This window comes from Pseudorca crassidens, chromosome 1 (assembly GCF_039906515.1).
Source record: "Pseudorca crassidens isolate mPseCra1 chromosome 1, mPseCra1.hap1, whole genome shotgun sequence".
Taxonomy (NCBI): domain Eukaryota; kingdom Metazoa; phylum Chordata; class Mammalia; order Artiodactyla; family Delphinidae; genus Pseudorca; species Pseudorca crassidens.
Window position 1 is genome coordinate 147,748,864 of NC_090296.1, and position 14,704 is coordinate 147,763,567.

General features: G+C 37.4%; 1 protein-coding gene across 1 annotated transcript in view; it reads left to right on the forward strand.

The window, feature by feature from the left end:
- Positions 1–14,704, forward strand: part of ADAMTSL3 (ADAMTS like 3) — a 366,545-nt gene that overhangs the window by 267,585 nt on the left and 84,256 nt on the right. The window contains exons 18-19 of the mRNA XM_067698448.1: positions 8,071–8,263; positions 8,376–8,555. Coding sequence (XP_067554549.1) covers positions 8,071–8,263; positions 8,376–8,555 — 373 coding nt within the window. The remainder of the gene's footprint in view (positions 1–8,070; positions 8,264–8,375; positions 8,556–14,704) is intronic.

Here is a 14,704-nt window from a genome sequence, read left to right on the forward strand (position 1 = left end):
CCCCTTCCCTCTGTATGTCTCTGCATCGAAATTTCCCTTTTATAAGGTCACTACTCATATTGGATCAGGGCCCAATATCTAATGACCTCATCCTAACTTGATCATCTGTAAAGACCCTAATTCCAAATAAAGTCACATTTCTAGGCACTAGCAGTTAGGACTTCAACAGCTTTTTGAAGAAAAGAGTTCAACCCATAACAGCAAATAAAGTCTTTGTTACCCTGGTTTTAGGTTCTTGAACCACATTTCCTGTCATGACCACTCTCACCTCATCACACGCTACGCACACACACACACACACACACACACACACACGTGCTAACGCTGAGGAACTTGCCCAGCAGCCACACTAAATTATTCACTATGACCCATGTTCATGGTCATTCATGGCTTCTGGGCCTTTGCACATACCGTGCCCTCTGCCTGGAGCCCTCCTCCAGGAAATAAACTAATACTCTCCCATAAAAGTAAGCAGTGGCTCACTTCTCACTGGTATAATGAAGTCCAACAATGTGAAATGGACCCTAACCTTAGATACTTGGTAGGGGTATGTCTTAATAGTCCAGAGAGAAGAGGGAATGGGTCAGGGGAAGGGGATAGAGCCCTAGTTCTACCTCCATCAAGGCATTTTAGACATGTCCCTTAGCTCTCTGGGCCTAGTTTCTCAATCTGAATGTTGGCGAAAGGGGTCAGACTTTATGATCACCAAGGTCCCTTTCAGCTCTAGTCTCTCATTGTTGAGTCATGCTTTCAGGTTGCATTTTTCACTCACATCTCTAGGACTCTGCCTAGTGTTTTTGCAATTATCCTCATACCTACTCAAGAGTTGTTTGAAATGCTCAGGGTTTGTTTTAGCTCTAAGAATAACAGCCTTTGCTTGACCTGCCCAGGAGGCCAAGGCAGGGTTGAGTTTGTGTTGCAGAGCTGTCCTTCCTTGGCTTACCAATCAGGGCAAGATTTGACAAGTCTAGAAACTGTTCCTCAAGGCTGCTGATGGAAGCACGCTGGTTTATTCACGCACCAGCCCACGTGCAGGATCGCTTCCTTCCCTCAGGCTCGGCGAGAGATCCTACACAGGATCTTCTTCAGCATCTTGCTCACAGAGCTTTCAAGCTAGGACTAGGGCAACACACAATATATCTTGGCCACTTTACAAAATTAAGGGTCTGCTTTCATGTGAAGAGAAATCGTATTCCTCATTTTGAAGTTGCAAATTTAATAAACTTTTTGAAGGTTGAGAGTCATATTGGAAAAAAACCAGCAGAGACAAAGGGTTGATGCCAAAATAAAGGTCATCTTACAAAAATGTTTTAGGTTCTAGAAACCAGTGGTGTAGGAATAACAGGAACAGGGTGTTGCACAATATTTACATACAAATATTTACTGACTCCAAGGGCAATAGCAGTAAAATATTACCGCAGGGTGAAACTTACCAGTGAGATTGGATTGGACAGTCAGTAGTTCTTTATTTACCCAAAGGCAAATGTATTTGATGTATTAGCCTGAACTCTCCAAGGTGGGGTGTTATATATTTATTTGCTTTTATGGGGTTACTCCCCTTGGTCTATCCTATAACTGCTGAGTGTCTGCTATTTATGGAGTTTGCTTTTTCCAAGAGAGAGCCAGCGGTTCATAGAGACATGTGGGGTTACTTAATGGTCCCACTAGTCCGAGAAGAGCCTTCTTCTATGACAGGATTCAACACAGCTAGACAGGGAAGTAGGGAAACAGGAGGCAAGAGTAATGTGTTTCTGTACCGACTTGTTACCCAGTTCTTGAATTAAAAAAAAAATTCTGTGTTTAGTTCACTGTCTGTTAATAAGAAATTGTTATCCATTTCTTGAATAAAAATGGTTCCACTTCTGCTTCCTTATGGCACTAATTGATTCTTCTAGTTACATACTTTCTCGAAAGACTGATCATCCTGAAGTAACTTCAAATAACTTACATAGTTAAGCTGAGTTGTTTTAATAGTGTAACAAAAGCCTTCTAATTATTTAGCCATGTAGTCTGATTGTCTTCAAAGTATGACCTATATATCTACTACTGGTGATTTCCCTCACCTCTAAAGCTCCTGGAAATTTAGATATTAATAGGCTAATTAATAGGTTAACTTATGTACTTCCAATTATATCCAGTCCTATGGCTAGCAGGGACTTAACATCTTCCTTTTAATTCGTGGGAACGGACCCATGTTCTTTGCTTCTTTGTGAAAAAAAAGAAAAAAAGCTGCTGCTAATCACAGCCTGAAGCCATTGTTTACCTGAGGCTGCTCACTTGTGGAGAGGAAGGACAAACACAGATAGAGGCCCGGGACCAGATACCGCCCCAGATTACCTGTTGGCTTGGTGGTTGGATGTCAGTGTCCTTATAGTGCTTCTGTGCTACGTTGTCCATATAAGACCTCGTTCTAGACTGGAGACCCTGGAGGGCTAGATGGAGGCAAACAAAACTGAGACAGGAAGGGTTAAGAGACAGAGAAAAGGATTGAAGGAGGTGGAGGGAGAGAATACCCTCTTCCAGTTGAGGCTGCAAAATGAAGTTCCAAAGCATGTAAAAAAATCTAATACTTACGAAGATAGCCCACAGATTCAATAGTTGAAAGATGAATTCACTCCAGAAGAAATTAAAATATAAGAACAATCTGAAAATACTTTAAACTAAGTATTATTGGGATTTTTGGAGAAATAACTAATAAATAATATCTATGTAAAGAACTAGAAATTTTGAAATAGAAATAGGCAGGAATGTGGTAAGAATAGATGTGTATTATAAAGAAAGCATTAGAAAACCTAGAAATGAAAAACAGTCAATGAAATCAAAGAATAAGCTGTAGACAATTGAAAGAGTTGGTGACTTGAAGATAGTGCTGAGGGTGTCAAATGAATCAAACCACAGAAGGTTGATGATTTGGGGAAAAGAGAAGGAAGTGCAGAAATAGGGAAATAATGGCAGAGAAGCAAGATATTAAACTGTTGACTAAAACTCAGGAAAAAATACTTCTGGTATCAAGAGAAAAAAGTGAAAACAAATCCCCACTTTGATAGGGCAAGTGAGACTGCAGAAAATCAAGGATGACAAGAAATTCTTAAAAGCTATAAGACATGAAAGACATATTAACCCCAAGAACGTATTAACAAGTGGAGTTTCCAGAAAACAAAGGAATAACATATTTAGAGAACTCAGGGAAAGTCATGATCATCCTAGAGCTAAACTTGCTAAACTTTCAAGTATATGAATGTGGGCGTCCATTTTTAGCCTTGTGATGGACTAGAAATCCTGAATGCCCTTTTGTTAAAGCTCCTAAAATACTAGGTAAAATTTTTAAAAATAACTTGAAATGTAGAATTAAGCTTGTAAGAAAGTAGGGGAAATCCTCAGTAGCCAAAACGAAGCTGAGGCATGAATCTAGAGTGGTAACCCAGTATAAAAGTTAGTACCTCCCTGGGGACAGCTACCAACAGCCCTATATGCAGGAGGTGGGGGGTTATATTTATCTGACTATGTGATCTGAAAAATTAATTCACATTGGTTTTGACAGACGTAATGCAAATTCTTTGTAGAGGAATGATGTAACTTCCACCTAGAACTTAAAATTCCCACCAAGACCTAATAGGAATGACCTCATAATCAAAAATCAAAATACTCAGGAATAAACAACATGGGAGAATCAGTGGGGAATCAGATACACAGAGCATCAGATAGTTGGAATTATCAGATACAGAATATAAAATGTTTGTTTAAAATAGTTAAAGGTATAAAACTGGAAATGAAAACCTAAGCTAGGAACAACCTATCAAAAATACTTGGACAGTTTTTTTAAAGAACCAAATATTAGGTTGAACCATATAAAACTTAAATTTCATTGGTTAAAAATGGTCAAATATTGGCAAATTCATATGGTTCAACCCAATAGAATATCTAGAGGTTAAATATAAAATCACTGACATTTAAAAGTTACGGAATGGGGCAAACAGGTGAAGTAGAAGAGAGATCTGAAGAAATTACCTGGAAAAAAGCACAGAGAGGGGCTTCCCTGGTGGCGCAGTGGTTGAGAGTCCGCCTGCCAATGCAGGGGACGTGGGTTCGTGCCCTGGTCCGGGAAGATCCCACATGCCACGGAGCAGCAGTTAATGAAAAATATGAATCCTGAGAATCTGGAGTTACAACAGATCCCAAGCAGGAAAAATAAAAAAGAGATAAACACCTAGACACATGGTTGGGAAGCCTCGGAACTCCAAAGACAAACAAAATATCTCAGAAGCAATCAGAGAGAAGAGATGTATAAGAGGAACAGCAAAAACTGACAGTATTCTTCTCATTAGTAATAATGGAATATTATCTTCAGATGGTTCAGAGGAAATAACTGTCAGCCTGGAATCACATACTTAGTGAACAATATTTCAAAGATGAAACAAGGGTATTTTCAGATTGTAATGGGGTCAGCAAACCGTGGCCTTATAGGTGATCTGAGGATTAAATGTGTTAATACATGTAAAGTACTCTAAAAAGAGCTTGACCCATGGTAAGTGATCGATAAATGTTAACTACTATTATGTTAGAAATTTTAGGTGAGCAAAACCAGGAGACTTTACTAGCAGCAAACTTTCACTAAAGATAATTTTAAAAGAATGTGTTTATTAAGCAGAAAACTGATCCTAGAGGGACGGTCTGAGATATAAGAATGAATACTGACCAAAGTACATTGTAAAGACAGCTATCTAAAAAAGAATCACTGACTGTGCAAGTCAATAATAATATCTGAATGTGGATTTGAAATAGATATTGGACAACAAAAACTGGGTTGATTGTAAAACTGGGTCAAATGTTGATTGTGGAGTTAAAGTGATTTAAGCCCCTTGTACTATTTGTGAAGATGGAAATAATTTTGATTAACTCTAGAGATGTTAAATAGGCCCTTTAAATTTCCAAGGGTAACTCTAAGGATAAAAGATAGCAGAGGAGAAAGCAGAATAAAAAAATATAATGAACTCAACCAAACCCGTGGAAAAAAAAACAAAACAGGAATGATTAAAATAAGTCAGGAGAAACAGAATTCTAGACAACAGTAACAGATGAGAATAGTTCAAGAAGCCCTTTCATCTTGATCAAGAAAAGGAGTAGAGATAACAAGAAACTCTAGACTTTGTTATCAACATTTATAGTGATATATGCTATAATTTAAGGGTAAGTGCTAAAGGAATATAAATGCTGGTTTATATATTCATTTGCCTTTTTGCATGTTAATTGAATATTTTAATTCTAAAGTTAAAAAAATTCAATTTTTAAATTTATTTAAATTTATTTATTGTTTGACATAATGTTTTTCATTTTACACCTATTATACTTTTATTATTTTTAATGCCTCTGAGATTCCCCTTAAATTCCTTATGTTTATGCTGTCTCTATTTTTGTTCTTCTCACCATAAATTTATCAATTTTATTTGTCTTTTGAACAGCCAACTTTTGTTTTCTAGTTCACTCATTTCTGTACTCATCTCTTTTTTTGTTTCCTCTCCCTTACTTTTTTTGGTCTAATATACTGTTTTTTTAACTTCTTGAAATAGATTATTGTTTTCAGCCTTTCTTGCATTTTAATATGTACATTTAAGATATTGATTTTCTTCTAATCATGGCTTTAGCTGCATCCCACAGATTTTGACATTTCATGTTTTTTAACATGCATTTAAAAATACTAATTTTCATTGTGATTTCTTCTTTGACCCATGAGTAATTTAAAAGGTTATTGCATAATTTCTAAATATTTGGGGGATTATCTAATATAGTTCCACTGTGGTCAGAAATGTGATAGACTAGATGGCTTAAACAACAAAAGTTTATTTTCTCACAGTTCTGGAGGCTAGAACTTTTAAGATCAAGGTGCCAGCAGGGTACCGTGTTTGATGACAGCTCTATTCCCAGCTTGCTGACAGCTGCCTTCTCGCTGTGTCCTTTTATGGCAGAAAGAGAGAGAGACAGAGAGAGCGAGCTCTCTGGTTTATCTTCTTACAAGGGCACTAGTCCCATCAGGAAGGCCCCACCCTTATGGCCTCTTCTAACCCTAATTTCGACCTAAAGGCCTAATTTCCAAACACTATCACATTGGAGGTTAGGGATTCAACATATGAATTTGGGGAGGGATACAAACATTCAGTCCATAGCGTGTACTGTGTATTATTTTAATCCTTTGATTGACTTGCTTCCATTTTACTTAGGATTTATATTTCTCTTTTATTTAGAATTCAGAATACATAGCCATACATAAAAAATATTTTCTTTATATACATTTGTCAGATTTTGTGCTCAGGTTTTACCGAGCTTCCTAATGTACATTAAAATACTTAATCCTCTTCTTTACTTTGGAACATTTTAAATAACATAGGAATTCACTTGTTTCTTAGAAATTTGTAGGCACTCAATCACACAATTAGCAAGCTCTAGTCCCTTTCTTGAATAGAACTTTTTGTAGTTGCCTAATAACATGTATTTCATCAAAATTTTCAAATGTATTATTTAGTTCTCTATGTTCTTATTAAAATTCACCTTTTTGATAAGCCAGGAGCTTAGAGAAGTATTTCACAGCTTAAAATTTTTTTATTACATATCCTTCCATTTTTCTTATATCTAACATCTCATATTTCATACATATTTGTGCTTGTTATTCAGTCTCCGTATTTGTTATATCATCATTGTGAACTCTTGCCTTCATAAATTAAGATTTTACTCTTTTTGCCCTATTTGTCTTTAATACTGTTCTTCATTTTTTCTCTTAGTCACATAAGTAAAACATGTTTATTATAGAAAGTTAGAAATCAGAAAAACTGAAAAATCACCTTTAGATAAACACTAATACTTTTCAAAGAACTAACTTATTTTTTCTGATAATGAATGTTTATTATAAGAAAAATCAGGAGAAAGATACCAGCAAGAATAAAGAAAATAAAAATCCTATCACTTAGAGATCATCACTGTTAACATTTCAATGTGTAATTAGCCATATTCTTTTTCTGCATGCGACCTATTTTCTAATAAAAATACATAAATGTATTTCCATGTCAGTAACTGTATATCTACTTTATTTTCAATGGCTGCTAGCATGGTGCTTTATGAATAGACAATTATTTATTTTGCCCTTTATTATTAAATGTTTAGATGGCCTCCTTCCACTTTGTAAAATTTAATTAATTAATTAATTTTTTTTTTGCTGTTACAAACTACCCTGGAGCAAGCAGTTTTTTATTAATGTACATTTTAAGCATTTAAAAATTCTTTCCTTATGATGTATCTTTACAGTAACTAGTTAAAAATTCATGATTACTAAGAATTAAATATCCACAAATTAAAATAATCATTGTATACAATTTTTTACCCATCAGACAGGCAGAGACTTTTTTAAATGATATTGTGCAGTGTTGGTGTGGCTGTAAGAAACCAGGCCGTCTCACTTGCTTTTGGTGAGAGTGTGAATTGAGAGAATCTTTTTTGAAGGCAACTTGGAAATATGTATCATGAGCACCTGCCTTGGGTTTTAATTTTTACAGATGTTTCATGAGAAAACCTGATTTTTCCAAGATCTTATTGGAAAGGAATCACATTTCATATACATACATACATATATATATATATATACACATATATATGTTATAATCCTAACATAAAAGAATTTTCTTAGGGATATTCCAAATAATGAATCCAGGTGCCCTGAAAATTTCCTGAAGTGTGCTTTTAAGCATTTAAAATTCTTTTGGCACCTATATAATTCATCCTTGCCTTGGGGCTCTATTCAAAACAAAACTAAGATTTTATTATTGCTGTAGGGTGGTAGGTTAGGATGGAGAGAAATGTACTCTGGACTTTCCCAAACAGGTAAAATCTTTAAACCCTTTTCTGACACTTCTTGCCTTGAAACATTGTATTTCTGGACTTGAATTGCATATGTTGGTGCTGTGACTCCAGGATCTGGATGTGGCGGGTGGAGTCTGGAAGTCCAGAGAGGAACTTGTCCATGCTCTGGTTGTTGCACAGAGTCCATTGGACAGTTAATGTTGCCCACTTGTTTTTTTGGTACAGATGGCACACGGGCTCTTGGGGACCCTGCTCAGCTACCTGTGGCGTTGGAATCCAGACCCGAGAAGTGTACTGCCTGCACCCTGGGGAATCCCCCTCCCCTCCTGAGGAATGCCAAGATGAGAAGCCCCATGCCTTACAAGCATGCAATCAGTTTGATTGCCCTCCTAGCTGGCATATTGAAGAATGGCAGCAGGTATGGCAGACTGATGACTCCACGGCCGCCAGGCTGATGATTGTAAGAGCCCTGCATTGCACTAAGTTGAAGAGGGCCAAGCCCGTTGACTCACCTCCTTCTGTCTTCTCAGTGTTCCAGGACCTGTGGTGGGGGAACTCAGAATCGCAGGGTCACCTGTCAGCAGCTGTTAACGGATGGCAGCTTTCTGAGTCTCTCAGATGAATTGTGTCAAGGACCCAAGGCATCTTCTCATAAGTCCTGTGCCAGAACAGACTGTCCTCCGCATCTGACTGTGGGAGACTGGTCAAAGGTAAGGGCCATTGCAAACTTCACAGTCCCTTCTTTTCTGCTCCTCCCTTTTTTCAGCCTTTCGATATTTCCTCCCTGAGATGAGAGCTGGGGCTACTTTGAGGTGAGTGGAATGTCTAGTGTGCAAAATTTCAGGAAGCACTTACTCACTCTCTGGGTTGTGTAAGTGCCCTGGTCCAGACCTACACATAATGATCCGTTTTCAATTTTTACTCAATATTACTTAAACTGTACTCAACACGTTTCTCCTAAACCAAATCCCGTTACTTCTTTCTTTTGGAAGAACCAAAGTCATTGTATTCCAGGATTAACTCAAAATCGGTTTGGTTCTTCTCTGCCTTAGGTCTCCTTATATAGAATTATTTATTAAACCCTGACATTTCAACCTCCTGAAAATTTTCCACACCTTTACTCCTTTGCATTCCGTTGATACCATTGCTGATTTTACCGTTTACCCTCTCAAGTTCACGTTAATTGCAATAAGCAGAATTCCAAACTATCATTTTAGTGCTGCCAGGACTTATTATAGTCTAGTAGCAATGCCTCATTTTTCAGGTGGGAAAACTTAAACCCAAATAGCTGAAATAAGCTGCAAGGTAGGAGCAGAATGCACGCCTTTTAACCTTATCCCAAGGGTTCTCTCTTTGATATTACACTGCCCACCAGATTCCCGGCCTCTGTACCGCTCTTTCATCTCCACACCATCTAACACCTCAAAGTATTCCCATCACTGCATCCATCAAGTCACCTCCTACAGGTCGGAAAAATCAACTTCCAGTTCCCCAGAATACCTCGCAGGGCTTTCCTTGAACTGATGGGACTCATATTCCAGCCCCCTTTATTCTTTTTGTTTTTACATCTTTATTGGAGTATAATTGCTTTACAATGGTGTATTAGTTTCTGCTTCATAACAAAGTGAATCAGTTATACATATACATATGTTCCCATATCTCTTCCCCCTTGCGTCTCCCTCCCTCCCACCCTCCCTATCCCACCCCTCCAGGTGGTCACAAAGCACCGAGCTGATCTCCCTGTGCTATGCGGCTGCTTCCCACTAGCTATCTACCTTATGTTTGGTAGTGTATATATGTCCATGCCACTCTCTCGCTTTGTCACAGCTTACCCTTCCCGCTCCCCATATCCTCAAGTCCATTCTCTAGTAGGTCTGTGTTTTTATTCCTGTCTTACCCCTAGGTTCTTCATGACATTTTTTTTCTTAAATTCCACACATATGTGTTAGCATACAGTATTTGTCTTTCTCTTTCTGACTTACTTCACTCTGTACGATAGACTCTAGGTCTATCCACTTCATTACAAATAGCTCAATTTCGTTTCTTTTTATGGCTGAGTAATATTCCATTGTATATATGTGCCACATCTTCTTTATCCATTCATCCGATGACGGACACTTAGGTTCTTTCCATCTCCGGGCTATTGTAAATAGAGCTGCAATGAACATTTTGGTACATGACTCTTTTTGAATTATGGTTTTCTCAGGGTATATGCCCAGTAGTGGGATTGCTGGGTCATATGGTAGTTCTATTTGTAGCTTTTAAGGAACCTCCATACTGTTCTCCATAGTGGCTGAACCAATTCACATTCCCACCAGCAGTGCAAGAATGTTCCCTTTTCTCCACACCCTCTCCAGCATTTATTGTTTCTAGATTTTTTGATGATGGCCATTCTGACTGGTGTGAGATGATATCTCATTGTAGTTTTGATTTGCATTTCTCTAATGATTAATGATGTTGAGCATTCTTTCATGTGTTTGTTGGCAGTCCGTATATCTTCTTTGGAGAAATGTCTATTTAGGTCTTTGCCCATTTTTGGATTGGGTTGTTTGTTTTTTTGTTACTGAGCTGCATGAGCTGCTTATAATTTTGGAGATTAATCCTTTGTCAGTTGCTCCATTTGCAAATATTTTCTCCCATTCTGAGGGTTGTCTTTTGGTCTTGTTTATGGTATCCTTTGCTGTGCAAAAGCTTTGAAGTTTCATTAGGTCCCATTTGTTTATTTTTCTTTTTTTATTTCCATTTCCCTAGGACGTGGGTCAAAAAAGATCTTGCTGTGATTTATGTCATAGAGTGTTCTGCCTATGTTTTCCTCTGATAGTTTGACAGTTTCTGGCCTTACATTTAGGTCTTTAATCCATTTTGAGCTTATTTTTGTGTATGGTGTTAGGGAGTGATCTAATCTCATACTTTTACATGTAGCTGTCCAGTTTTCCCAGCACCACTTATTGAAGAGGCTGTCCTTTCTCCACTGTACATTCCTGCCTCCTTTATCGAAGATAAGGTGACCATATGTGCGTGGTTTTATCTCTGGGCTTTCTATCCTGTTCCATTGATCTATCTTTCTGTTTTTGTGCCAGTACCATACTGTCTTGATTACTGTAGCTTTGTAGTATAGTCTGAAGTCAGGGAGCCTGATTCCTCCAGCTCCGTTTTTCGTTCTCAAGATTGCTTTGGCTATTCGGGGTCTTTTGTGTTTCCATACAAATTGTGAAATTTTTTGTTCTAGTTCTGTGAAAAATACCAGTGGTAGTTTGATAGGGATTGCATTGAATCTGTAGATTGCTTTGGGTAGTATACTCATTTTCACAATGTTGATTCTTCCAATCCAAGAACATGGTATTCTCTCCATCTATTTGTATCATCTTTAATTTCTTTCATCAGTGTCTTATAGTTTTCTGGGTACAGGTCTTTTGTCTCCTTAGGTAGGTTTATTCCTAGACATTTTATTCTTTTTGTTGCAATGGTAAGTGGGAGTGTTTGCTTGATTTCACGTTCAGATTTTTCATCATTAGTGTGTAGGAATGCCAGAGATTTCCGTGCATTAATTTTGTATCCTGCTACTTTACCAAATTCATTGATTAGCTCTAGTAGTTTTCTGGTAGCATCTTTAGGATTCTCTATGTATAGTATCAAGTCATCTGCAAACAGTGACAGCTTTACTTCTTTTCTGATTTGGATTCCTTTTATTTCCTTTTCTTCTCCGATTGCTGTGGCTAAAACTTCCAAAACTATGTTGAATAAGAGTGGTGTGAGTGGGCAACCTTGTCTTGTTCCTGATCCCAGTGGAAATGCTTTCAGTTTTTCACCATTGAGGACGATGTTGGCTGTGGGTTTGTCATATATGGCCTTTATTATGTTGAGGAAATTTCCTTCTGTGCCTGCTTTCTGCAGGGTTTTTATCATAAATGGTGTTGAATTTTGTCAAAAGCTTTCTCTGCATCTATTGAGATGATCATATGGTTTTTCTCCTTCAGTTTGTTAATATGGTGTATCACGTTGATTGATTTGCATATATTGAAGAATCCTTGCATTCCTGGAATAAACCCCACTTGATCATGGTGTATGATCCTTTTAATGTGCTGTTGGATTCTGTTTGCTAGTATTTTGTTGAGGATTTTTGCATCTGTGTTCATCAGTGATATTGGCCTGTAGTTTTCTTTCTTTGTGACATCCTTGTCTGGTTTTGGTGTTAAGGTGATGGTGGCCTCGTAGAATGAGATTGGGAGTGTTCCTCCCTCTGCTATATTTTGGAAGAGTTGGAGAAGAATAGGTGTTAGCTCTTCTCTAAATGTTTGATAGAATTTGCCTGTGAAGCCATCTGGTCCTGGGCTTTTGTTTGTTGGAAGATTTTTAATCACAGTTTCAATTTCAGTGCTTGTGATTGGTCTGTTTATATTTTCTATTTCTTCCTGGTTCAGTCTTGGAAGGTTGTGCTCTTCTAATATTTTGTCCCTTTCTTCCAGATTGTCCATTTTATTGGCATAGAGTTGCTTGTAGTAATCTCTCAATGATCCTTTGTATTTCTGCAGTGTCAGTTGTTACTTCTCCTTTTTCATTTCTAATTCTATTGATTTGAGGGTTCTCCCTTTTTTTCTTGATGAGTCTGGCTAATTGTTTATTAATTTTGTTTATCTTCTCAAAGAACCAGCTTTTAGTTTTATTGATCTTTGCTATCGTTTCCTTCATTTCTTTTTCATTTATTTCTGATCTGATTTTTATGATTTCTTTCCTTCTGCTAACTTTGGGGGTTTGTTGTTCTTCTTTCTCTAATTGCTTTAGGTGCAACGTTAGGTTGTTTATTCGAGATGTTTCCTTTTTCTTAAGGGAAGATTGTATTGCTATAAACTTCCCTCTTAGAACTGCTTTTGCTGCATCCCACAGGTTTTGGTTCGTCGTGTCTCCATTGTCATATATTTCAAGGTATTTTTTGATTTCCTCTTTGATTTCTTCAGTGATCACTTCGTTATTAAGTAGTGTATTGTTTGCCTCCACGTGTTTGTATTTTTTACAGATCTTTTCCTGTAATTGATATCTAGTCTCATAGTGTTGTGGTCAGAAAAGATACTTGATACAATTTCAAATTTCTTAAATTTACCAAGGTCTGATTTGTGACCCAAGATATGATCTATCCTGGATAATGTTCCATGAGCACTTGGGAAAAATGTGTATTCCGTTGTTTTTGGATGGAATGTCCTATAAATATCAATTAAGTCCATCTTGTTTAATGTATCATTTAAAGTTTGTGTTTCCTTATTTATTTTCATTTTGGATCTGTCCATGGGTGAAAGTGGGGTGTTAAAGTCCCCTACTATGATTGTGTTACTGTGGATTTCCCCTTTTATGGCTGTTAGTATTTGCCTTATGTATTGAGGTGCTCCTATGTTGGGTGCATAAATATTTACAATTGTTATATCTTCTTCTTGGATTGATCACTTGATCATTATGTAGTGTCCTTCTTTGTCTCTTCTAATAGTCTTTATTTTAAAGTCTATTTTGTCTGATATGAGTATTGCTACTCCAGCTTTCTTTTGGTTTCCATTTGCATGGAATATCTTTTTCCATCCCCTTACTTCCAGTCTGTATGTGTCTCTAGGTCTGAAGTGGGTCTCTTGTAGACAGCATATATATGGGTCTTGTTTTTGTATCCATTCAGCCAATCTGTGTCTTTCAGTGGGAGCATTTAGTCCATTTACATTTAAGGTAATTATCGATATGTATGTTCCTATTCCCATTTTCTTAATTGTTTTGGGTTTGTTATTGTAGGTCTTTTCCTTCTCTTGTGTCTCCTGCCTAGAGAATTTCCTTTAGCATTTGTTGTAAAGCTGGTTTGGTGGGGCTGAACTCTCTCAGCTTTTGCTTGTCTGTAAAGCTTTTAATTTCTCCATCAAATCTGAACGAGATCCTTGCTGGGTAGAGTAATCTTGGTTGCAGGTTTTTCTCCTTCATCACTTTAAATATGTCCTGCCAGTCCCTTCTGGCTTGCAGAGTTTCTGCTGAAAGATCAGCTGTTAACCTTATGGGGATTCCCTTGTGTGTTATTTGTTGTTTTTCCCTTGCTGCTTTTAATATGTTTTCTTTGTATTTAATTTTTGACAGTTTGATTAATATGTGTCTTGGCGTATTTCTCCTTGGATTTATCCTGTATGGGACTCTCTGTGCTTCCTGGACTTGATTAACTATTTCCTTTCCCATATTAGGGAAGTTTTCAACTATAATCTCTTCAAATATTTTCTCAGTCCCTTTCTTTTTCTCGAACCCCTGTAATTCGGATGTTGGTGCGTTTAATGTTGTCCCAGAGTTCTCTGAGACTGTCCTCAGTTCTTTTCATTCTTTTTTCTTTATTCTGCTCTGCAGTAGTTATTTCCACTATTTTATCTTCCAGGTCACTTATCCGTTCTTCTGCCTCAGTTATTCTGCTATTGATCCCATCTGGAGTATTTTTTATTTCGTTTATCGTGTTGTTCATCTTTGCTTGCTTCATCTTTAGTTCTTCTAGGTCCTTGTTAAATGTTTCTTGCATTTTGTCTATTCTATTTCCAAGATTCTGGATCATCTTTACTATCATTATTCTGAATTCTTTTTCAGGTAGACTGCCTATTTCCTCTTCATTTGTTAGGTCTGGTGGGTCTTTATCTTGCTCCTTCATCTGCTGTGTATTTTTCTGTCTTCTCATTTTGCTTATCTTACTGTGTTTGGGGTCTCCTTTTTGCAGGCTGCAGGTTCGTAGTTTCCATTGTTTTTGGTGTCTGTCCCCAGTGGCTAAGGTTGGTTCAGTGGGTTGTGCATGCTTCCTGGTGGAGGGGACTGGTGCCTGTGTTCTGGTGGATGAGGCTGGATCTTGTCTTTCTGGTGCACA